Source organism: Humulus lupulus, chromosome 1 (genome assembly GCF_963169125.1).
Source record: "Humulus lupulus chromosome 1, drHumLupu1.1, whole genome shotgun sequence".
In the NCBI taxonomy this organism is placed as follows: domain Eukaryota; kingdom Viridiplantae; phylum Streptophyta; class Magnoliopsida; order Rosales; family Cannabaceae; genus Humulus; species Humulus lupulus.
This window is the reverse complement of record NC_084793.1, coordinates 3,346,158-3,373,309: the sequence shown is the minus strand read 5'-3', so window position 1 is coordinate 3,373,309 and position 27,152 is coordinate 3,346,158. Positions and strand designations below refer to the sequence as shown.

Genomic DNA, 27,152 nt, shown 5'->3' with positions numbered 1-27,152 from the left:
CGTTGGTTCATTCATTTTGGAATCTTCCCTGGCCAGAGTGGCTTTCTTTTTAAATTATATGCATGTCTCTATTGCTATAAGCCAAAAGTAAGTAAAAGGAGCCACTTGGTTTCTTGTGAGATATATACTACTTGAGTACGACTGATACTGCTTAAGGAATTGTTTAGTGTGCTAGATATAGATAATCATGATTTTTAAATAGAGCATTGGGTGAAATCTCTTACCTAATATCGATTATATAATCCATGATACTTTCGTCCCCCTAATCTTTGTTTAAAGATCATATAAATAAATAAAATAAAAAATAAAAAGCTTGTATTGTATTTATTCACATTGACTAACTGACCATGAACCTGAAATTTAAACACTCACAAGAAACAAAGAATTTACAGAGGGATGGTTGAGAAAGACCATAGGAAGCCTGAGAGAGGCAAAAGTTGCATATAGGACAATGTTGCTTTGAAAAAAGATGCAGAATTTACAGCCACAGTGGAGTCTGTGGTGGCACCAAAATATCCAAATTATGCAGTGTGTGTCAAATTGACAGCCCTGTTAAGTCTCTCAAGAATGCCACTAGCTTTTCTCTTGGCTCTGGATGTGCCGGTCTGGGCGAGCTTAGATATTGTTCCATACATTTTCTCTTCTTCCCTCATTTCCTTCCACTTGGTTCGATCGTTATAACAGATAGCATGGAGAATAGCAATTGAATTCTCCTTGGTACGGTCGCAAGCATTTTCTCTGATAATGCCGAGCAAGCAAGGAACAGCTCCGAGCTCTCCCATTTCTTCCACAGCCTTTTGATGGGTTGCAAACATTGCAAGCAGAGTCAACAACTCGTCTACATGTGTTCTGTTTGTTATCTTATCGAGAATTACCCCGACCACACCATCACGCACCACTCTTGTCCTGTTCTCGTGGATGATACACAGATTGAAAATTGCTGAGGCAACATCCTTCATAGCTAAAGGATGCCCTTCTTCTAAGAGATCAACAAGTGGCTTTAGGGCCCCGGATTTCCCAATGAGCGCCTTATTGGAGTCAATAGCAGACAATGTGAAGAGGGCTGCAGCTGCATTGCTCCTTGTCTCGATGGTTCCTGATTTGAGTGCCTCCATGAGAACAGGAATTACCATAGGGGTCTCTGCAACAAGCTTCTTGTTGTTGTCGTGGATAGAAAGATTCAAGAGCGTTGTGATCACATCTTCTTGAACCTCAGGATGAATACCGGTCTGAGACTTGCCTTCCGAGAGTGGACGAAGCAATTGAGGAATGGACTCTAACGACTCTCCAAAAAGCGCCCGAAATGATGGCATCCTTTTAGTCAACATTCGGAGCTCCTTTGCAGCTACTTTCTGATCGGGTAGTGATAAAGACATCTTCCCCAGCAACGAAAGAAAATGGTCTCGATCGGCTTCTGTGATACCATCTTCATTTAAATAGAGATCGGGGTCTGACAATTCAATACCTCGACACTTACACCACTGTGATATCATTTCCCGAATCAAGTGATTAGGGGTGAGAATTGTGTGTGAGAGGACTTGTTGAGTAAGAGGGCATGTCCGGTTGCCTGCCTTTAGCCACTTCTGGATAAAGGGTCTATCATATGTCTAGCAAAACAAACAATGAAAATCAGAACCGATCAAAACATATCAAGATGGCTATTTAAGTATTATGTAGTACTAATCAGAAAAATCTACTATTCTTTTTCAAAGTCGAGATTTTTTTTTTTTCGTTCCAGAGTATTAATTCAAGGCAGCTCTAACATATCAATCACCAAGACTTGTTTGGTTCAGAGCTCATGAAAAATATGACAATTACATGCATGTCGATACATAGGGAAATCAAAAGCTTCAGAGTCCTGGCCCAATTGAAAAACTACTACTTCAGCACCCATTTTAACAACAGTACAAAACTTAGGCCAGCACGGTAAAAACCAACAACGACCCAGAACTAAAATTCCTAGAAATTGCAAACAATGCAAAACGAAAGAAATAATAAGCAGTAAAATGTGTTATAAAATATATTTTAAAAATCCTAGTAGCTATTATTATAATTATTTTTATGTTTTACATGAAAAAGAAAATAAAATAGACTCTGAGACGTTATCTTGTACAAAATCCTTCCACACAAATCTTAAACCAAGAACAGTTGAACTGCTGAAATTTAGAGCAGTCAATTCAATATCTCGACGATAATATTTTTCTCATTTTTCTATGTATATATATATATAAATATAAAAGTTTTTAACCCTCCGTTTGGTTAGGAAGAAAACAGCGGAAAAATGAGAGAAAACCAAAGAAAAGAAAAGACTTGATTGACATTCACTGCGTCAATGGCCGAATCCTCGAAAACCCACAAAAATTTATCAAGTTCAAATAAAAGCCGGACGACAATTCTGACACCCAGAACTCGAATTTCCTCTCTTATCAGTTTCTCGGAAACCGAACACCCAAATGAGAAGGAAAATTAGTACTAACCTGACCGGAGGCAACAATAACGGGATCTCTCATCAACTCCTTGGAGAGTGGGCAGCGAAACTCTTGAGGACACGAAAGTGTATCTTGGTGCTTCAAAGAGTGGGATCGCTTTCTAAGCTTGAATTCTCTGATAGCAAGAAGGGTGTTCTTAGCCTGATCGATGATTTCAGTGCTGTAATCCTCATCTCCGACTATGGCGTTCACGAGTCTCTGAAGCTCCCTCTTCAATTCAGACGTGGGTTTGTGCATCACCGTTGGATCAGAATCGAAAACACCCGTCTTGGCCATTTGATCGCCGGATCAAAACCCAAATAGGAAAACAAAACAGAAAAGAAACCCTTCTTGGGTCGGGTCCTATACCACTCGAACTTCAACTGCAATCAAAAATGGCGAAACAGAGAACGAAAATGAAGATGCTCTGTTTCATTGTGTTTTTGGTTTCTCTTTCCTTCTCTTCTAGTCCCTTCTTCAGTTTCAGGTTCTTCTATTCTCAGTAAAGTCTATGAATGAAAATTAACTCCACACACACACAAACCACACACGATTCTCTCTCTCTCTCTCTCACCCACCTCTGCTCTTTCATTCTCTCTCTCTCTCTTTATATATGTATAAATTATTTGAATTTATTTAGATTTTTACCGTGTGCGTTTATGTTTCAAACCTAATTATACTTTTTTTTTTCTCTTTTAAAAATTAAAAGTTAAATCAGAATTTGAGTAGAGAATTAAATGCCAACAAAAGACAAAAACCAGAATATTTTAATTATTTTTCAATATTTCCTTCATTTTTTTTCTAGTTTCTCCAACATTTCATTTGAATTATTGAGTTGCCACGTGGACAACATTAAGCAAATTGCAATCTATGGCTTAAAAAAAAAGAAAAAACTATTGTTTAAACTTTTTGAAGCGTAATAATCGTGTTCATTTTTTTTAAAGGTTTTTTTTTTTATGTGAGGATTATTTTTAATCAAGTTACCTTTTAGTTTAACTTATTTAAGAAAAACATATGTTTTTGGAATAGAGTTGCTGATCCGGTTACCAAAAAAAACCAATAATAATTCTTTTACAGAAAAAATGGAAATTTTGGGATATTCATATTCAGAAAGAAAGAATCGAGCATCTTTTAAATTTAATTTTATGTTAGGAAAATAATTTATATGTATTTATAAAGCAATTGTGTAAGAAAATAAAAAAGAAATAAAATGATAAAGTGGGGGAGTAGGAGTAGGACCCATGGTCCATCATGTATGCAATCACGGAATCCATGGCGAAACAGCTGGCATGAACGCGTGGGAGAAACTTGGTCAGTACTCAGTCACTCGAAACACAGCACATAATATATATATACACATGTACATACATCCATACACATATACATATATATATACAGTCAGAATATATATATATATATAACATATGTCACAGATCCATCAACTCCGTGATCTCTAATCTTCGTAGATTTTTATTTTCATGGAAATGATACTTTGGTTTTTAAAATATTCTAATTTGGTATGCAATTCCATTTTAGCTAAGGTGATCTCGAACTCACAACGACATATAAATACTAAAATTAAAGAATCTTAATATTAAATTTTTTTTATTCCAATCATAATACTACTAAAAAATATATTCTTTATATATAAAATAATATACATATATATATTTATTACTAAATATTAATATAATATAAAACGTAAAATAGTAAAGAATTTTTTTTTGCTGGTGTTATAGTACTTCACCATATTTGGTGGAGTGCGGCAGCTTAACAGCATAATAATAAGATAAATACAATTGGGATAGATTTTATTTTATTTTTTTAATACTATATTTATTGTTTTGTAGTCTCTTTGGAGCTGCCCTAAGCTCGTGATTTTGGAATCAAAACCAAAAAAAAAAAAAATATCAACCACAAAGTTGATACTATATTTAATTTAGGTATTTTTTTGAAAAGAAAAGAAAAAATGAATATAAAAAGGTGAGGAATTTTAATTATAAAATTATTTAAATTCAGTCATTCAAAAATATATAACTAAAATTACAACTTTTGAGCCTATGAAAATAAAATTAGGCCAATAATTCGATGGCAAAACAAGAAAATACTATATTTATTTTTAAAAAAAAGGGTAGCGTGACTATAGGATCAATCTATATCTAATGAAAGAAATGTTAATATTTGATTTAATTTAATTTAATGAAGATGGTCTAATCACAATGTGTAATGTATATAATTTCATTAATGCATTGACCTTGAGTGTATTTTACACTAAAGTTTCCGAAATTTGGCTAAAAATTTGGAAATATTGTCATCATAAAATTAGAAAACATGTTACATTTCCATGCACGTGAAAGCAGTTGGACTAGGCAACTATGTCTTAAATAAATATATATATTTATATATAATAGAAAATGTTTTAGGTCTATATATGTATGTGTGTGTATAATATAGGATGGTACTCCAAATATATGTATATAACTGTTGTACCTTTTCTCATGGTCTTTCTCTCTTAAAGAAATATATGCTCAAAACTCTTGTACCAAAAAAAAACCAAAAAGAAAAGAAATTAAATAAGGTAGCTAGCTACGTGGGAACAACTCTTACTATTATTACTTTTAATATTTGACATTTCTTAGGCTGTCAAGGAAGGACCACACCACATGACATGAATAAATACTCTCAATAATATATCCTACTAATAATAAGCCCTTAGGTATCTCATGAAAACAATTTTTTTTATTTATGAAAAAAATAAATAAAAACCAGGCCTATGGTTTTGTTTTGTTACTTTCGGCAAGAAAATTTTGTTGAAAATGTTTATACAAAAGTCAAAGAATTGAACTATTTACGAAACCCATATAAAGAAAGTGCTACTCCACCGCATATATTTCTTCTTCTTCTTCTTTTTGCTTGTAGTTTAAGTAATCATATTTTTAAAAAGCAATTAATAAACATTTTTTTTTTAATTAGAGGATCTTCAAGTTTGACTTTGAAAATATTACTATAGATATGCTTTTGGCAAATGAGATTTTTTTGTTGGGAAATTTATCATAAAGTGTCTATATATGTTTGTGTAATTATTTTTCTAATTTTTGCTTTATTAGTATGATTTTGGCTTTATTAGTTAAAACCTTTTTAAATATATAAATTTTTATTTTCTTCATTTATGTATATATATAAGAGATGATGATGGTGTATACGTATCTAGTGATTATATATGTATTGAAAATACTAGTCACGAGAGCGTTATGAATATCTCCATTTTTTTCTTTGGGTGCATGCATGTGATTACACTTAAAATTTTATGGGGCCATGTAATTCTAATAATTTCTCTTCTTCACTACTGTTCAATTTTCATCATTAAATAATGGATAAGTTCATATAGCTAGCTAGTCTTTCAAGTACTCTATCTGCTTGCCAAATTATTTTAAGTACGAATAATAATCATCTAAAGAGATGCATTTATATTTCATCAAATTATTATAACCTTACATATAATTAAATTTGTTAATGTGAGTTTTTAGATTCTGATTTTGTTCGGCAAAAATTATGCATCTTGTTCTGTCTGTGTTAGGATCTGTTTTATCTTAATATTATGAATTGTTAATATTGAATTGATAGATTAGTTGTTTAGTTTAACTAAAAGTGATTTCTCTAACTGACTGTTCACCCGTGACTGTGTGATATCACCTGGTCGTGTCATTCTTTCTATAAATAAAATATTGATTAGAACATAATCAACTAACTCTGATAGAAAAACCCTAGATCTCGTTTATTGGTCTTAGCTTTTTGTTGCAGGTGCAAGTGAAGAGGTTGAAGAAGAAGCTGAAGATTTCTGCTGGGTTTTTGAAGATCAAAAGGGAAGCAAAAGCTTGGATCAGACAACAACTGAAGGAATTTCAATCAGGTCTTTGAAGGGAGTTCAAAGAGTGTGCTCTGCCGAAGTTTTGCTTTTAGAATTGTTCTTTCACTGATTCTTTTACATTTCTTGATTTTGTTGTACAATCAGAATATATACTTTACTTTAGATTGTACAACGTTTTTGTTAACATTTTTTGTATATTTTTAGATTTATGATAAAAAAAAATTAAGATTTTGAAATTTATGTTACTTTGTTTTAATGCTTACATTCATAGAGATTAAGATTCTTTCATTTTGCACAAGTAATTTGAATTTGTCATTAGAATAGCAAATCCATCTTCAAAATTATCTAGCTATAGCTAATATATAGTTATGATGAAATCAGCCTGAACTAATTAAATTGGATTCAAATATCCACTATATCGAAAAAGGCTTTAATAATTAGTTAAAATAACAATATGATTTGAAATAGTTTAGCTATAGTTTAAATTGAAAAGGACATTTAATCTTTTTTCGGAATCATGTTAAAGAGCATTATTAGACTAAAATAGGGTCCCAAGATAGGGCCATTTTTGTAGTCTTTGTCCCTATATATGTGCTATAAAATAAAAGAAGCTATATATAATAGGAAAACGATACATTGATGTTGACAATTTAAATATATGAAGAAAAAACAGAAAATAAAGTACTAAAAGCCTTAGCTTGCTAGTTTCAAAGATAGAGAAAAATAAAAGTAAAATCAGTAGAGTGTTATTATGGACAACAATTAATGTTATTATAACTAGAAATAGATATAACAAGTAGGAATAAATTATTTTTTGTAGACAAATATATATAATGATTAAAGAAAAAAAATAGGGTACAAGTACAAAATTTAGATATATATATATTCTTTTCTAATTCTAATATATTGATTATAGCTAGGTTTATAGGTAAACCATATAATAATGATATTCTTGGCTCTTTTTTATGGTATATAGTTACGACATGCCTTATCCTCATTCATGTACTTCTTTATTTTGTTTGTTAAGAGATGAAACAAAGTAGTACTTAATTAACTTAACTAATTATTATTAATATAAATTAATTATTATTATACATTGAGAACAATTGTTGGTAGTAGATGAAGAAGGAGACATTTTATCAGATGGTGACAAAGATTTCATGAGAGAACATGGTTTTAATTAATGTATTATACACTAAAAACAACCCTATTATTAATAATAAATTAATAATTAGAACTGTTCCTTCAAGATCTGTAGTGCTTCTTAAAGAAGCCACTTTTCACATATTAATTTCAATTATAAACATTATTAAATATTTTCTCTCTTCTTATCTCTTTTCATGCAAATAATATTGTTAACTTATTTATATATTTGCTATATACAACACCACTTGTTTTATTATTTCTTAATTAAACCCTAGACAACCACAAGGTTGAATGTGATTTGGAGAACAAGATTTGGTTTGTCATGTATGTCACGTGTAACTAGTTCTCTCCAATAATAGGGTTCTTGTTTAACAAAAGACCCATTAATAATAATATGATAGTGTTATTTGGTACCTTAAGATGTCCAACACCACACGAGGTGACACCTCATAATTAGTTAGCAGTACTCCTTAATATACTTGTTAAATTTAAATCTGTGGGACTCGATATTGAATTGCACCAATAGTGATACGCCACCTCATTGTGGTGTTGGGCACCACTAATATCCCTTAGCAATTCTCGATATTTAAGGTGTCCAACACCACACGAGGTGACACTTCATAATTGGTTAGCAGTACTCTATAATACTTATTAAATTCAAATATGTGAGACTCAATATTGAATTGCACCAATAGCGACACGCCACCTCATTGTAATATTGTGCACCACTAATGTCCCTTAACAATTTTCTAATAATATAAACTCAAAATTGGTTTAAAAGGTTAAAAGAGTTTCAATACGAATATGTATAGCAACACCAACAACGTACACTCTTTGTATGGGAGAAAAATCAGTCAAAATTTAGTATCCAAAGAAATTTAATAATTTATCGTAAAATAAGTGATAACTATATAGACCAATTCATACATAAAAATAATATATATTATCATTAATTAATTCATTTATATGATTTGTGAAAATAACAATAACATGCAAGATATTAGATTACGTTATTGGGAGGGGTATTATGGTAATTAAATGTGGATCCGTGGTTCTCGTGGTTCCAGAAAATCGCAAGTGGGGAATAGGGAAGGTCCCACAGAGTACAGCAGGCCAGACATGCCAAACGCCAGCGAGGACTGCCTCGCTGGACTTGCTTACGTGGGACCCTCTTGTTCTGACGTGTCATGTTCCGATGTTTCCAGCATCTCCACACACTCCAACGCCTTCTTTGTCCTTCTCCTCTGCGACAATGTAGAACGAGCCGTCAATTATTCCTCTCCATCTCCACTCCTTTTTTTTTCTTTTATTATAAACACTAAAAGATAAAGGGAAGTTATCCGGTGCACTATCAAAAATGGGCACATCGGTACATCTTTTTTTAATTTTTAGCTCGAAAAGTATTTTTGTCACAATTTTTTTTATGATTGTGTATATTGTATTTATTTAGAGCATTCTGTAAATTTTCAGGAAATTCCGAATAATTTACAGTGTTGAAAATAAAGTTCAAATAGTTTTGTTGCAAGCGTGACTATTTTTTTTTATGTGCGTGAAAGGAAACATGTTTGAACCTTATTTTCAGCAATGTAAATTTATTCATAATTTTCTTAAAAAATTGCGGGAAGCTTTAAATAACTACAATGTACACAGTCATAAAAAAAATTCACTGAAAATACTTCTCGAGCTAAAATCACCAAGGGGGTGCACCAGGGTGCCTCTTTTTGGAAGAGCATATCGGAGAATCCTCCAAAGATAAAAAGGGTAATCAATTGTAAAAATATAGGGAAAATCTCGGGTACACCCCCTGAAAAAGAGCACACCGATACACCCCTCTCTAGTTTTTGGCTCGGGAAGTATTTTGGTGCAAAAAAATTTATGGTAGTGTATATTGTAGTTATTTAGAGTATCTCTAAATTTTTAGAAAATTCCGAATAATTTACAGTACCGAAAATCAAAGTTAAAATAGTTTGTTACACGTGTGACTGCTTTTTTTATGCGCATGAAAAGTAACTTATTTGAACATTATTTTTGGCACTGTAAATTATTCGAAATTTTCTAAAAATTTGCAGATACTCTATAAATGACTACAATATACACAGCTATACAAAAAATTGCGCTGAAAATACTTCCCAACTAAAAAAACAAGAGAAGAGGTGTACCGATATACCCTTTTTGAGAGGTGCCCCAAGCATTAATGTGTCTCTTTTTAGTGGGTGTACTAAAAAATTTCCCAAAGATATACATGAGATGAGGGAAATAATTTGTTCATCCATCATCTACATGCATTTACTATTTTTTTTCTTCATTTTATATATAAATTTGTATTACCATATCTCAAGCCCAACGCACAAATATAACAAACATAACATATCCTTCTCTTTTGAATCCCATGATTTCAATAAATATCACCCAAAAATAAATAATATTATTTTTATTTTAGTAATTATCTAAATGTATTGTAGAAGAAGATCATACCTCGTATATTGATTTTATTCACTTCAAAACAATAATTTCATTTAATGAAATAGACGCGGCAATATTGTAGCACCACACTAAATTATTAGGAACAATTATTCTATAGGGGCTTTACTTTAAGCCCTATTGATAGAGCTTTCAGTGTTTCTCGACCCGTGAACAGTTTTCGGCGCGACTTTTTTTTATGACCGTGTATATTGTAGCTATTTAGAGCATCCTGCAAATTTTCAGAAAATTCCGAATAGTTTACAGTACCGAAAACTAGATTCAAACATGTTGTTTTCTACGTGCATAAAAAAAATTAGTCACGCGTGCAACAATATGTTTAAATCTAGTTTTCGGTATTATAAACTATTTGGAATTTTCTTAAAATTTGTAAGATGCTCTAAATAACTACAATATACACAGTCATAAAAAAAAAATCGCACCAAAAACTGTTAACGGGTTGTAAATACTGAGAGTCATATTAGTAGGGTTTAAAGTGAAGTCTTATGGAAAAATTCTCATTAGTATATTATTATTTGACCTTCTATGCTTCCAATGTATTTGCTTCAATTTGTCACTGTTTCATATCTAGTTTCAGTAGTAACTTTTCTTGATAATTTGGTCAGTTTAAGTTGACCATGTATACAACTTGATTTGTAGGTATTTTGTTTGTATTTCTACTCTTCCCTAGATTTTTGTTTGGATATTAGATTTTATCACGGAAATTTTTTGTAAAAGAAAATATTAAAAAAAATTATACAAATATTTTTTCTTTTTTTTAAAAAAAATTCAATTTTTGTTTGAATTCAAATAAGAGAGAATAAAATTATTTGGACTGTTTTTTGTCATGAAATTTAAGATCTAGACAAACAGTACATTTGGACCTCACATATTTTGATGGTAGAAAGAAAAAAAAACTAAAACAAAGTCAACGATCGAAAAAAAAACTTTTTTTGTGTTTGGATTTTAAAAAATGTTCTGGAAAAATAACTAATGAGAAAATTGTAGAGGACTATTTTTGTATACAATACATGTCTAACTTTTAGATTTGAATGTGACCACACTAATCTTTGACAACTAAGTTCAAAATAATAATAATTATTATATAATATTGAGATCTAAAATCGAGGGAAACAAAATTAAAAATAGATTTTCGAATCCGAATCAAAGGTAAACAAAAACAATGCCTTGACATGCAAGTCTAACCTATTTGCATGGTACTATCTAAAAAATATATATTTATATATAGGTCTATTTTCTATTAAAGAAAATGATGAGTAAAGGCACACCAAATTAGAATTTAAATATTGGGCATACATGTATACATATATTGAAATTTTATTTGGTCAAATGGGACGATAGTATAGGTTTCGGATGTACTGAATATTTTATATGGACTGACATAATTATACGTTGTTCACGTAGTGTCGTGATTAGCATGTAATGATAACTATATAATCGGTATTGCATGTTATTACCATCGGGCCATAATGGGATGGACATAATATACTGACATGCTCGGGGCCCATGGACACACTTTCAATGTCTTTAGGCCAGCCCATTGGGCCAGGACAACTAATCCTCTCATTGGGTATCTAGGCCCAATAAGCCCATTATGTTTTATAAAAGGGGTTACACCTTTTATAATGTGAGAGTGGACAATGGGTGTTTGGAGGAAAATGAGAGAAAGAGAGTAGTGTTCATCTACACCCCAAGCACGCCTTTGATCTTTGATATGTAGGTGGGTGAAATGTGATGAGCATAATCATGAAGAATGATGGTTCATAGACTTAATCACAAATGTATGTAAAACTTATTTTTCTTATTATGTTTGATGCCTTAAATAAGATGATTTCATTGTACAATGTTGAGCATGACTATGTTTGATCAATTCTTGATTATTGTTTGATGCTCGATTAATTTCAACATGTATTTCATAAAAAAAATATTTGTTTTGAGTAGTTGAGTTGACTTAGAAAGTGTAGAGAGACTTAGGATGAATGTAATATTAAATTCTTGTATACAAAAGAGTTTACTTTACTTTTAAAATACATGTGGGGCCCACACAAATTATTAATTTTACCTACTTAAAATTTGAACTAAACATATGAAAAGTTTTATATTCTCATTCCTACATTTACTTTACTCCATACCAAACACCTCCTAAATAGCATTGCATTGATAATACTGAGTGTATTACTTCATAATGGAACATGATCGGTCTCGGAGTGAGACTACATCTGTATCATGATATTATATATGAGTAATGATATATGCACTCAAAATATGCACTCAAACATTACACACAGTGATGTGGCAGTTTAGCCTAGACAATCATATTTATTAAAATTAGGGTCCACTGTTTTAAAAAACAGTGATACATATAATATTAGGTGAATATTTTGGGTGCACCTATCATTACTCTATTATATATATATGAAATAATATATTAGGAGGAGACTGAATGGGTATAGGTAGCTTCAATTAGATTCTTGAGAGCCTTATCATATGATGTAAAACCCATGAACCAAAATTCATGGCCATTCCTACTCACTATATGTATACATTTTTCTGAATGGTTCCATTCGTCTGTGCAAGGATTCACTGTTCTTAGCTTCTCATTCCGTATCACAACCTACACATTCACCCAAAAAAAAAAGTTTAGAGACAAATTGTTAAGTGAGATTATTGGTCTCGTAATAAGGTCCATCAATGACTACTGGATTGGGCCATTAACCACAACCCAACCCAACCCAGCCCAAATTAAAATTCTCACTACCATTGGAGGAAATAAATATAAATGCAAACACATTTTTCCTGTAAAATTATATTTTTATTATACAATTTCACTCTTGATTTAATTGTTTTGAATAGTGAACATAGATTTTAAGCATTCCATTCCAAACTGAAAAAATAATTAACTCATAACCAGCAACAATAACAAAAATATAAGAACAAGTTTTGTTCCGCTTAATTTGTGACATATTTTTATTATCTTGAAAAAAAATTGTAAAACAAAACTTGTTTTTAGAATGGGTGGTGGAATGTAAGTTTAGTTTAATAAAATGATATTTGCGATGAAAGTACTTAATTTAAAAGATATTTACGACAAGTTATAAATTTAATGTCACATAAGCAGACTTAACAGCGGAATAAGCGATCGCACTAAACTACATCCAAACATGGACTGAATGTACTTTCTCCGTAAAAAATGTAACTTAAGTACTTATATGCTAAAATTGTAATAATTTGAATATTTTTGGCGCAAATATTTCATATTAGATTATTAAAGAGAAAAAATTATTTTAAAATAGGAGGTCGAGATTGAGACACTTACTTCGTAACATGCGAAGAGTGAATTGGGAGAAGATGATGATGAGTAATGGGTAGGGAAGTAGTCAGTGCAGAAGGCAAATCTTTTATTGGAAATATAGAGTGTTCCCATGATTGGTTCATAAGAAAATAAGTAACATGCATATGAGTGTAAGAGCTTCTCTCCTTTTACTTTTAGGCTCTCAAAAGCTGCTCTATAAGCCTTATCATATCTTCCATGTGTTGCAATTTGTGTTCCCTCTACAATCCTTCTCATTGCTACATCCAATTCCCACAAAACTTAGATTATAATTAACTTGTACTAAATTCAACTTATTTACATGACATGCTTATATGTATGTATGTATGTTTCAAACTATACAATATATAGTATTAGCTAAAAACCCTATCTAAGACACTTATACACAATCTATATCTTCTCCTACTAGTATTAGTATATTTGTTTAGGCTATATAAGACAACATGGAATACTACAAGTTTATTGTTTGGTTACTTTTTGAAATAAAAAAGTATATGTGTAAACCTTTTATACTTTTGTGTTTTGATTTTTAAAAGTAAAAACATATTTAGTGACTACATCTATATATTTATCTTTGAAAAAACCAAGTCATCAAATATTTCAAATGAATCCTGAGCCAAGTGTAGCATGCATGAAGGAGTCAAATACTTCTCTTAGCTATTGCATATTTAGCGATTCTTACTACTCTAAAAAACTGTAGTGTATTAGACTATTGTGTCCCACATGGAATAAGTGTAAGAATATTGAACCATTAATAAGAACATGTGTAACTCCACTAATTACCAATTGGTTTTTAGATGGAGCCTCATGATTCTTGTCATGGTATCAAGAGCCAATTCTCTAGCGGGCATTCGATCCACACCGATCCAAAAAGAGTGAGTCAAGCCGCAAGAGATCCGTGGAGCCTCATGATTCTTGTCATAGTGTATTAAGGAAAAAAACTGCGGAGAAAGCCCTATTTTGTAGTAGTGAAATTACATTTTTTTATTGTCATTTTGTAGTTTGACTTAGTTTTCCGATACTCATGTTGTAATTTCCAGACACCTTGTCGGAAATTTCAGACACTTTGTCTAGATCTTAGACATAAGTCATTTTGCAAAAAATTATCAAAATAAGGCTAAGATGCAAAATGAACTCAAAAAATGATCTATTTGAATTATTCCAATGTAAATTCTTACCATTATGCTTCCTCTATTTTTAATATAGTTTCTGTATTTTAGTACTTAGTTATATATTTGAAGTATAATATTATTTTTATATAAATACTATAATTAATATAATTATTTAATTTTCATCTTGGAGGAAAAAAAAATCTATCCTTATTTCTTTTAATTTTTAACATTATAGATTTTGTATATATAGTACTTAGTATCAAGCTCTTCTTCTTCAATATTCCAATCAATTTCAAAGGAAGACTTAATACAAAAATTGGTTCAACAAATAAAATCATATTACAAGATTTTGCTTTTTTTTCTTTCTTTGCAATACAAAATTATTTTAGCAGAATAAAAACCACAAAGCACAACGATAATTTAAGGGCCAACTTTTGAACTTAATTATTCTTAATATATTGTTGAACATCTATGAAGAATCATTATTCAAATTTCATGTTTATTATTACTCGATCTTCACTAATTAATTCTAAGAAAATCATCATTAAAAAAAAACATGATAAGAAATTTAAAGAGAAAAGGACTTACGTGCATAATTCCACTCATCATCGTCTGGAACAACCTGAGATTTTCTTTTGGCTTCTTCGAATCTCTTTACACAAGCCCCAAACATCTTCGAATCACCCTTTTAACTGAACACAATTTACAGCTAAATCAAATCAAAACACTTATTATTCTCACCCACAAGAAAAAAATAATAATAATGAAGAATTATTATATGTGTATTATGGGTTTTGCAAAATCAGAGAATTAATTGTTTATTAACAACAACTTGTTGTGTTTTATAAATTTATTTGATGAGGTGTGACTGTTTCAACTTATTCTTCTCCGATTGTGCCTCAAAAAACTTGGTGATCATGAGCTGTAAAAACGATACTTTGCTTAACTATAACACTTCACACTGCTTTAATAATTTGTTCTTAAGATATTCTCATATGTGCCAATAATTGATGAGCATCTTAGATAACTAAATCTATCCTTCGAATAATTGTATTTTAGAAAGTAAAATTAAATTACAGATTTATTTATCTTTTCTTTAAATTCAATAAAAATGAGATTTTTTGATAAAAATAATAAATTTATTGAAAAGTAATGAAATTAAAAAAATATGTATTTATTTTTTTATAATCCATCTTTTCTCTCTCAAGCAAAAATATTTCCTTGTAAAACTCAAATTTAATTTTTTTTTAAATAAAATAAAAAAGGATTTAGAAACTGAATAAAGAGACCATTTCAACCTTCTCTTCTCATGCTAACTAGTTATATTTTTATATTAGTTTAGGGGTTGTTCGACATTCTTTTTATTTTTTATTTTTAAATAAAAAATAAAATTTTTAATTTGTATTGTTGTGTTTTTATTTTTAAAAATAAAAACACGTTCGTAAAAGTTTTAATTGTTTGTCTTTAAGAAAAATAATAATGGTAAATACCGATGCCATTAATGGCACCATCATCACAAACTCTAGCTAGCTGTCTTTGGCGAGTTTAGTGATGGCGAACAACAAGATCGGAGTTGGGAAAGACGATGGGAGCAAGAAAGTTGTAGGGAGGAAGGAGGAAGAGGATATCTTTGGCAATCACTTAGGTTATGTTTTGTAGGATGGAGTGGGAGTAATCGATGAGATGAAAATTATGATGGATGAAGATAATAGTAGCTTTCTTTTATGTTGTTTGGTATGAAGGATGAAGAATAGAATAATTATTTAAATTATAATATTATCTTTTGTAACATAAATATTTGTTACTTTTTTAAAAGGATAATAATGATATTTTACATATTTTGATTATCTTTTTCTTCAGTCTTTCCAAAATATGGAGGATTGAATGTTAATAGTTTGGAAGGAGAGAGTCTCCCTCTCACTTCATCTTTCTCCCTCTACTCCTCTCAATCCATCCCTCTCCCCTCTTTACCAAACATAGTGTTAATTTCTTCAACGATGGGAGAGAAGATGACAACGATCTGGCCAACCATTAAGGACGCTATTATATCTTTTCAAAATATTTTTAATTAAATAAATTTAGTTTTATTTTCTTTAAGTTTTGTTAGTGTATGAATATTAATGATTAATTTGGTGCTTATAATGAAAAATTGCACGAAAACACATCAACTTTGGGGTTAAGCTAACACTTTGCATTCAAGTCTCTTTTATTGACTTGTTTTGTCACCAAGCAAGTTTGGAACTTCACACTTGATTCATATTAGGATCCCTTCATTTTCTCGCAGAACTCATAGATTTTTTTAAAAAACTTTCTATACCATTTTGAATCATCGCATTTGAAGTTCAGATGAAAGAGTTATGTGTGTTTTCCTGAGCAAGATCAAACCAAAGATATTGTAGTCACTAGCAACCTCATTAAGCTAGCGGGAATTTTTGTCGTAGGCTCAGCAAGGCAATTGACATACATACATTTTTCTTCTTATTTGCCAAGCCAACAAGGTATCATGATCCTTACCTATATAAAGCGATCTTATAGGGAAAATCAAAGGAGGAACTTATTAAATTAACTTGAGAAATCATAGAATAGATATTTTGAACATGGAGAGTAAGTTTTGGGGAGAAAAGCACAAGAAAATTTGTTTTTTGAAGGATTAAAGATGGATCTACAACTCAAATCTTTATCTTCTTCTTTTATTCTAATGCATCTTTCTCTTTTGTATTGCAACTCATGACTTGTGATTCTTGTTCGATTTTAGATGAGGTTGTCGATATTCGAGTGAAAAATGAACTATCAAACTGGAGTCGCCCCCACGAATGTGAGGACGTGGGTTTAACTGAGCCGTGAGAGTATGGTCGTCATTAGGGAAAGAGGTGGTCGTCGAAGTTGATGAGGTTGGTGATGATGATGAAAAGCTTTGAGAGAGTGGCAATGAAGGTTGGACAAAGGTCGCGAGGTTGATGAAGAAGATGAAGAGTTTTAATCGTGAGCGAGGAGATGGTAGTGGAGAGAACCAAAGAGTGAGAGAAAGAGATAAAGGTGTTGGTCAACGGCTAAGAGAGAAGAAAAGGGGGAGGGTTTAAATTAAACAATTATGAGCTTGTTTTTAGTTTAGTACATGGATTATAATTGGATTTAGGCATGTAGGGCGGGTCTGCCCCACCCTGCCATGCCCCATCCCAATTAGTTTCTTAGAGCAGGGCGGGTCGCCCTAACCCAGCTTAATCGGAGCGGTTCTGCCCCGCCTCATTTGCCTCATTTAACTTTTTTTTTAGAAATATTAAATTATAATTTTAGAATTTTCCCTAAGCCTAAATATTTTTTTTTATTGTAATCTTTATATTTTACAATTCATATCAACTACAGCATCAAATATTATATTTTATTTTTTTATTTTAAAATTTACAAAATAAATACAAGAATAAGGATGAATTATATAAAACATATTTTTCAATATTTATAATTCTTTCTAGTCTATATAGAATTAATGATATTTTAAATCACATATAAAATGTCAATTTTACTCACTATGTATATAAGTAGCATGAGAGAATTAGGTTAGAGTATTGAAAAAAAAAAGTTTTCGAGGAACCCTACCCCGAATTCCGCCCTAATTTTACTGGGGCAAAGATGCCCCGTCGGGTCGAGGCCCCGCCCCGCCCCGCCTCACTACCCCATTTTGCCATGTCTAATTGGATTAGATTGGATTATTAGTTAGGTTTTGATTATATTATCTTAGTATTAGTATTATATTGTGTTTGAATCAAATTGGCATATATTTATGCTTTCAATTTTTTATTTTTGTATTCTTGTGTAAGTTTTAATTAAAAATATGGAAGATCTTTTGTATATATAGGTCTAACTTTAAGATTAGAATAATCTTTGACAACAAACTTAAAATTAATAATAAGAACAATGAGATCGAAAACCGAGAGAAACAAAAGAAAAATAGATTTTGGAATCCGAATCAAATGTAAACAATGCCTTACATGCAAGTCTAAACTATATGCATGGAACGATCTAACCAATATATTTATATAGGTCTATTTTCTATAAATAAACAAAAAAGAAAGAAAAAGAAAATGATGAGAAAAGGCACACCAAATTGGAATTTAAATATGGGCATACATGTATATATATATATTAAATTTTTCTCGAGTGATCTGTGGATAAAATGATGATATATATACAGGGGAATTATTTTTTTTTTTGTTTTACTTTAAGCCCTATCGGTAGGGCTCTCAGTGTTTACAACCCATGAATAGTTTTCGGTGCGATTTTTTTTATGACCGTGTATATTGTAGCTATTTAGAGCATTCTGCAAATTTTCAAAAAATTCTGAATAGTTTACAGTACCAAAAACTGTGTTCAAATATATTGTTATACGCGTGACTAATTTTTGTTATGCGCGTGAAAAACATGTTTGAACCTAGTTTTCGGTACTTTAAACTATTCAAAATTTTCTAAAAATTTGCAGGATGCTCTAAATAGCTACAATATACACAGTCATAAAAAAAAGTCGTGCCAAAAACTATTTACAGATCGAAAAATACTGAAAGCCTTACCGGTAGGACTTAAAGTGAAGTCCCTATAAAAAAATTATCCTGTATATATACACGTGTACGTGTATAGATGAAATAATAATATATTAAGAGGGGGCTGAATGGGTATAGGTAGCTTCAATTAGATTCTTGAGAGCTTTATCATATGATATAAAACCCATGAACCAAAATTCATGGCCATCCCTAGTCACTATGTGTATATATTTTTCTGATGGGTTCCATCTGTTTGTGCAAGGATTCACTGTTCTTAACTGCTCATTCCTTATCACAACCTACACATTTAAAAAAAACAAAACAAAACAAAATTAGAGAAATTCTGTCCATATTTCCCTACTGGATTGGGCACTGACCACTCAATTTTTTTTTTTTTTTTGGGCTTCTATTTGATCTCCTAAATATATCAAACATTTAGTATCACGCATGTACCTTACATATAACAAAAAAACTTAAAATTAAAAACCGAAAAAATACATCTTCTTAAAAAAAACATTGATGGCATAATCAGCAACCGTAACAAAATTATTACTTTTTTGTTTGTTTAATAATATCATGAAGCAAATAGATAAACAAGTTGGATTAAAAAAAATAGACAAACAAATAGTCCGAATAAAGACTAAGAATGTACAATATCATAAGGTAAATAGACAGAGAAACAATCAAAGCTAAGATTTAATATTGTAAATTTTTAATACTAAAATTGATGTATTTATATTATTTGAAGATTAACTATATAGCTCTAGTTAAAATTCAGTAAAGCAAAATTAGATTTTTTCATATAGTTTCTCTTTCCATTTGAACTCAAGGACAGTTTCTAGAGTATAGATATTAAATTAAGTGTTTATATTTTTTTGGACCATGTATTTTGTCTCATTACCTGTTTAGATTATGTGTTTTGACAAATTACTTTTTAGACCTTATGTTTTGTAAAATAGTTAAAATAGAACCCCAAACTCAATTTTTGTCAATATTTTTTCAACTAAAATCACAAATAATTTACTAAGCTAACAATTCAGAACAAAAATAAAATTATTCTGCTTAAAAACTGTGTTATTATATTCAATTTTTTCTTCATCAAAATTGAGTTTAGGGTTCTGATTTAAAGTAAGGTCTAAAAAAAAATTTGTCAAAATACAGGGTCCAAACAGATAATTTGACAAAATACAGAGTCCAAAAATATATAATCTTTCAATTAAATTAAAGAAAGAAAAATAGAAATAGATCTTAAAAAAAGACACAAAAATAGAGAGAAAAGTGAGTGGTTAAGTTTTACAAGAGCAAGATAGAAATTTACCAAAATAACCATCAATTAAAACAAAATAAATTAGTATTGTGGGTAAAAATAACAAACAAAAAAATCTAAGTTTGTAACATTTTTTCACTTTGATTTTTGCAACTTGAATGAAAAAATCCTTGTTATTTGACTACTCATTGTGTACCAAACCAAAGCAAAGATAGTGTTAAGGTTTGAGATACTTACTTTGTAATGTAAGGAGTAAGAGTGTGAAGAAGAAGAAGAAGAAGATGAGTAATGGGTGAGAGGGAAATCACTGCAAAAGGCAATTCTTTTATTGGAAATAAAGAGTGTTCCAATGAGAGGTCCTGAAGGAGCAGTGGATAAGTAACATGCATATGTGTGTAAGAGCTTCTCTTCTACTCCTCCTCCTTGTCTGCCCTCAAAATCAAAATCAAAATCAAAACCAAATGCCTCTTTGTATGCCTTTTCATACCCTCCATCAACCACAATCTTGGTTCCCTGTACAATCCTCGCCATTGCTGCCTCTGACAAACTTGGACTCGTTTTCACTGTTTTAAACAATCAAATTCAATTCATGATCATATATAATAGATTAGATATTTGAAGAGAAAGGAAAGGAAAGGAAAGGGTGTTACGGTGATTCCATAGATTGTCTGCCATGACCTCTGCTTTTCTCGTAGCCTCTTCCAATCTTTTCCCACACCGACTCAAGGCCCCAAACACCTTCACTCTTTGACCTGAAATTAATCAATCAATCAAACACTTTTCGATTACATCTAAATCAATCAAATCAAACAACTTTATTCATCGTCATCGTCGTAATCTTAAATTGGTACTACTCACGGTTGCCGGAGGAGGAAGATGAAACACGAACTGGGGAACAATGAACATAGGGATTAGTACTGTTACTACTGTTATTCATCTTCGGCAATACTACTGGATTTTGGGTTTCGATTGTATATGAAAACAAACAATAATTAATGGGTTTTGTCTTAATTGTATGATCTAGTTTGAGTTTTTAGTAGAGATGGTTTGGTTGATTCCGAGGTTTTTGTAATACATGTGTGAACGAGAAACCTGGGAATCGAACTCCATTCGATTAAAAAAGGTGGGACAGGAGTAGTGGTCGAGAGAGAGAGAGAGAGAGAGACTCCATTAATCTAATCTGACGAACCCCAAACAGAATATAATCCGATTATGGCACCGCCCATCCATAGAGACACCCCCGTTTTGCTTTTGCAAAATCACCAACTTTTTTTTTTTTGAAAATTTATTAAATTCTTTTTAATACATTAGATTTATATATATATAGTCACGTACTTTTATTTATAAAATTTATTAATTATTTTTATTAAATTTATATTAATCTCAAATAAATATCATATTTTAATTAAATAATTTTTATTTAAGTGTATATTTGTTCTCATTTTTTAATTTAAGATTATATATTATATGTTTAATATAATATTAAATAATATATGTTGATTTTAAATTTAAGTTTCTGGCTAGTCTTCTTAAAAAAAAAATTGTTGTTAATTATAATACATGTTTAATATGATACTAGATACAATTAACTTGCAAGGCAAGTTTACTTAGTTTTATTTATAGAATTTATTAATTACTTTTATTAAATTTATATTAATGTCATATAAATTTAAATAAATATCTTATTTTAATTAAATAATTTATTTATTTTTGTTTAAGTTTATGTTTGTTCTAATTTTTGAATTTGGGAGTGAGAACCAAATTTTATATGTTGATTTTAAATTTAAATTTTTTGCTAGTTTTTTTTAAAAGTAATTTGTTGCTAATTGACAGCAAATTATATTATATATTTAATATGATATTATTATATTAAGTGAGTTCAAATTTAATTAAATTTTATTTAAATTATAAAACGTATGATTTTATTATTTTTAAATAATTATCATTGTAAAATATCTAAAAAAATATCTTATTTTAATTTATTTAATTATTTATTATTTTAAAATAATTATCATTGTAAAATATCTGAAAAATGTCATATTTTAATTTTTTTAATTATTTATTATTTTTAAATAATTATCATTGTAAAATATCTCAAAAATATCTTATTTTAATTTTTATAATTATTTATTTTATTTAAGTTTCAGTATTTACAAAATACCGTTAAGTATAAGAATATTCTGTTAAATATAAGAATATTCCGTTAAAGTTAACATTAAAAAAATAAAAAACTGTTAAAATCAAGAATTTTCGTTATCTACACACTTATTATATAGAAGAGATTATTCTAATAAGTGAGGTTTAGTTTAATTAAATTTTATTTGAATTATAAGACGCGTGATTTTATTATTTTTAAATATTTATCATTGTAAAATATCTTATTTTAATTTATTTAATTATTTATTATTTGTAAATAATTATCATAGTAAAATATCTCAAAAATATTATATTTTAATTTGTTTAATTATTTATTATTTAAGTTTAAATGTTTACAAACTCTCATTAAATATAAAAATATTCCGTTAAAGTTAACTTTAAAAAAATAAAAAACATTTAAAACTAAAAATTTCAGTTATTACACACTTATTATATAGGAGAGATATGATTTTTCATTATTTACTACCTAATTAACAACTTCTTGTGCTTTAAATTTGCTACAAATTTATTTGATGTGTACTTGTTTGAACTTATTCCACTCTCCGATTGTTAAAAATAAAATAAAAAAGATACTTTGCTTAAGTACCACACCTTACCACTTTAATTTGTTCCTAAAATATTCTCAAATTGTACGAATAATTGAGCTTCTTCAATAACTAAACCTACCTTTGGAACTTGTATTTTAGGAAGTAAAACAATTAAATCACTTAGTCATTTTGTTATATTTTTTATTAGATTAAACAAATGAGATGTATTCTACCAAAAAAAAAAAGGTTAAATATAATAGAATTTTATCAAAATTGATAATTCTTATAAATATACTAATAACGTTGTAAGTGATGCCTAAAGATTTTGGCCTCGGTTTACCACTATGCTTGTCTTTGGTATAGGATGGGTTTGAGAGGGTGAAACACTTAGAGAAAAAGTAGGCTTGTGGTGCAATATGAAAGAAATAATTCAACTTTGGATATGAGATTTTTTTTAATATAAAATAAAAAACTATAGAATTCCATGAAAAAATAAAAATTCTATTGTTTTAATAAGAGTAATTTCATGTAAAAAATTGCATTTTTCTTAAGTTATTTTGTATTCTCGTCTAGTTTTGATAATATTTTATAAAATGACATATCTAAAATTTCGACCAGTTGTCTGAAGTGTCGGAGACCATTTTACAAAAAATTATCAAAATTAGATTGCAAAATTACTTTAACAAAAACCCTTTTAATAATAACACCTCGAATCTCTTTATTTAAAAAGCGTCCATTAACACGTTTGATCGATTCTCATAAATTATGCTAATTTGTTTTTTCCTTTTTTTGTCACACTAGTGAATGTGTCATATCTGATCAAATTTGGTTATAATAGTGAAACTTGATGATACCTCTAAGTTATATTGTTGGAAATCTAAATTACACTGTGCGGTTTTGTCTAATTTGTTTTAGAAAAGTAGCATTGTATCCGTCTAGAATGGTTAAGAGAAAACTTTGTAACTCATGAAAGGGTTACTTGGTCAGCACTTTGAAAATTGAACTAATTATTGTTATTATTATTGGTCACAAGTGAATACAGTAACAAAGATTAATTAGCTAAATTCATTTGTAGAAGGGTTTATATGTTTTTGCAGTATTTTTCTCATTACTTATTTGGATTCTGTGTTTTAAAAAATTTATTTTTAGACCTTATATATTGTAAAATAATTCAAATAGACTCATAAACTCAATTTTAATAAAGACAAAATTGAATATAACAACACAGTTTTTAAACAAAATGATTTTATTTTTGTTCTGAAATGTTAATTTGGTAAATTATTTATAATTTCAATTGAAAAAACTTTGACAAAAATGGATTTAGGATTTTGTTTGAACTATTTTACAAAACATAAAATCTAAATAAATAATAGAACATAACACATTTAAACTATTTGTAAAATCTTCAATGATGCTACATCAATCAAACTATTTTGTAAAGATAAATCATACAATGCTTCTGTTTTTCTATAAGATGTATAACTAAATCTTTGACTGTGTAATACAACCATAAACCCCACCTATCATATCAAATGTTTATTTCAAATAATTAATGACAACTATTACAAATAAACCACTTTTTTTTAAATAGACCACTTTAATTAATTATTGAAAACTCATATATTGGTATTCAGAAAAGAAAAGATAACTATCATTAATTATTACTACTCACTACACAGTCACACAAGTGATAGCATCGGCTCATAATTAGTATTGATCACTCTTTTCAAGCTGACACATAATCAATAGTCTTATCATTTTCTAAAACAGTTTTATCTTTAAAATAATTTTTTTTTTGATATGTTGCAAAATAATAGTGGTTTAGATATCCTAATTAATTCAGTGGACTATTGTGTAATAGTTGATGCTAATTATTCAATGAAGTCCTCTTTTTATTAAAAAACACCATTGGATTAGAATAATAAAATACATGAATGATTGAAATTATGTTTTTAGAAATAATTAAATTAATTAAGGTGTGAACGGGTAATTAAATATTAAGAACTTGTGAGGATAGAAATTAAATATAATAAAAAATACAATAACTTTTTACAAAATTCACAAATTCTTTCGAATAACTTATATTTTGAGTAATAGTTAATTATTACGTAATAAAAATAATAATTAATTCAGTGGACTATTGTGTAATAGTTTATGCTAATTATTCAATGAAATCTTCTTTTTATTAAAAAAATACTCATGGATTATAATAATAAAATACATAAATTATTGAAATTATATTTTTAGTATTAAATAAATTAATTAAATCAGTTGAATTAATTAAGGTTCACCACAGAAACTAAATATAATAAAAAAATATAATGAATTTTTACAAGATTCCAACTTTTTTATTTGAATAATATGCTTATTGGGTAATAGTTGACTATTGTGTAATAAAAACAATAATTAATTCAGTGAACTATTGTGTAATAGTTGATACTAATTATTCAATGAAGTCCTCTTTTGATTAAAAACACACTCATGAATTAGAATAATAAAATACATAAATTATTGAAATTTTGTTTTTAGTAATGACTAAATTGATTAAAGCACTTGAATTAATTAAATTGCGGAATGGTAATCAAATATTAAAACAGATTTCAGATCTGTCGAGACAAAATATACAGAAACTGAACATAATAAAAACAGTACAAAAACAATAAAGAATACAACAAATTTTTACAAGGTTCATAAACTATTTTGAATAACCTACTCCTTGCAGTCACGCCCAAAGAATAAAATCAATTAATAAAAAATCACAAGTACAAAAATATTGACTTAAACAAAACAATACTCCCTCTTGAGATTTGCTGCAACTTTGTTGTATTTCTCTTCACTAATCTGATTTTGATTGAAATACCTAACCACTTGAACTCCCTTCAATGACCAGTGAGTGCTTGCATTCTCCCGAAGCAAGGCTTGTAAAAATATTCTCCCGAAGACTATAAGAATTGTGGTCAAATTACAACTTGTATTAACTCATGACTGTGGTATAGACTCACCGCAAAACTAAACACTCATTTTACTACAAGAACATGTGAATACAATGATTTTAAATACAAACTACGAGCCCTCACAAATATAACAATTCACTCACAAAACTATGCACCACAGAGTTCACTTTTTCTCAAGGCCGTAGAAGTCTGTTTATAGAAACAATTTTGTGCTCCGAAAGACTGAGAAAAAATCTTCAATAAAAGCAAAAATATTTGAAGATATTATTAACTAATGAAGATTTGCTAATTTAGTTGATTCTGATCCGACAGAGACGGATTTGCGGGGACAGTTAATACGTGAGTCATATCAAATTTCTCAATATAGAAATAATAATTAATTTCTCAAAAATTACATTTCCAATAAAAAGATATTTCTATAAAATTTGTCAATTTTAGAATTTATAATTATAATAGAAAGAAAAATATCTTCCAACAAAGTAAAATCATTTTTTATTGGTAGTGCCTATTTAGTGAAGCTATAAGTAGGCAAGAATAAGACATGCACCCAAGAAAAAAACAAATACCAAAAATTTAAAATTCCTAATAATAAAATTACATTGAGAAAGAGATTAAAATTAGCTATTTTTGTCAAATTCTCTACAAAATCTAAAAAAGAAAATATTTAAGTGCAAAAGAAAACTCCAACTTCTAGAACTTCACCATCAAAATAAACCATCTACAACCAATTCAACAAATTTGATATCATATTTAATACACTTCACCTTAATAAATAAAAAATCGACACACCATTTTAAAAAAAATCATCACAAAAATATAATTTTACAAAATAACGTTACCCAAAAAAAAAATATGTCTATTCTCACCTATCGTAGTTCATTCGAATTGCAAAATAATTTTTCAAACACATTTAACATCTTATCTAGTACACTTGAGATACGACACCTTATCAAAAATATCATTTTACTAAAATCTATTTTCACTTCTTTCTTTTCATTGTCGATGATCATTCAAGAAAGAAAAAACACGATTAGTATGTTAAAGGGGTGGACAATAAATCTTATTATTTGATACATTAATATATCCAAAACAATACATGAGATAACGATTAACGATACCTCATAATATTTATTAAATTCAAATAAATAAATGCTTGATTGGTTCGTGATTGGAAAATTGTATTTTTAAAAAGTGTGTTTCTAAAATAAAATCTGAATTTATAGTTTAAAAATATGTTTTTGAAAATGTGATTGATTCAGTATCTAAAAACTATTTTTGGGTTTTAAAAAACTGAATATGTAATTGATAT

At 29.1% G+C, this 27,152-nt stretch overlaps 3 protein-coding genes across 3 annotated transcripts; all 3 read right to left on the bottom strand.

Moving 5' to 3' along the window:
* Nucleotides 1-298: 298 nt before the first annotated feature.
* On the bottom strand, nucleotides 299-3,047 carry LOC133782517 (U-box domain-containing protein 9). Its single transcript, XM_062221843.1, has 2 exons — nucleotides 2,478-3,047; nucleotides 299-1,607 (listed from the first exon to the last, which is right to left on the bottom strand). Exons 1-2 carry the CDS (start codon nucleotides 2,763-2,765, stop codon nucleotides 522-524), a joined length of 1,374 nt encoding a protein of 457 aa, XP_062077827.1. The 5' UTR covers nucleotides 2,766-3,047; the 3' UTR covers nucleotides 299-521.
* A 9,001-nt stretch (nucleotides 3,048-12,048) lies between these two features.
* LOC133782507 (GEM-like protein 1) lies at nucleotides 12,049-15,446 on the bottom strand. Its single transcript, XM_062221833.1, has 3 exons — nucleotides 14,995-15,446; nucleotides 13,280-13,533; nucleotides 12,049-12,577 (listed from the first exon to the last, which is right to left on the bottom strand). The coding sequence occupies exons 1-3, from the start codon at nucleotides 15,077-15,079 to the stop codon at nucleotides 12,392-12,394; spliced, it is 525 nt and encodes a 174-aa protein (XP_062077817.1). The 5' UTR covers nucleotides 15,080-15,446; the 3' UTR covers nucleotides 12,049-12,391.
* Nucleotides 15,447-18,337: 2,891 nt separating this feature from the next.
* LOC133782500 (GEM-like protein 2) lies at nucleotides 18,338-21,477 on the bottom strand. Its single transcript, XM_062221822.1, has 4 exons — nucleotides 21,064-21,477; nucleotides 20,856-20,957; nucleotides 20,443-20,768; nucleotides 18,338-19,237 (listed from the first exon to the last, which is right to left on the bottom strand). The coding sequence occupies exons 1-4, from the start codon at nucleotides 21,140-21,142 to the stop codon at nucleotides 19,052-19,054; spliced, it is 693 nt and encodes a 230-aa protein (XP_062077806.1). The 5' UTR covers nucleotides 21,143-21,477; the 3' UTR covers nucleotides 18,338-19,051.
* Between the last annotated feature and the right edge of the window lie 5,675 nt (nucleotides 21,478-27,152).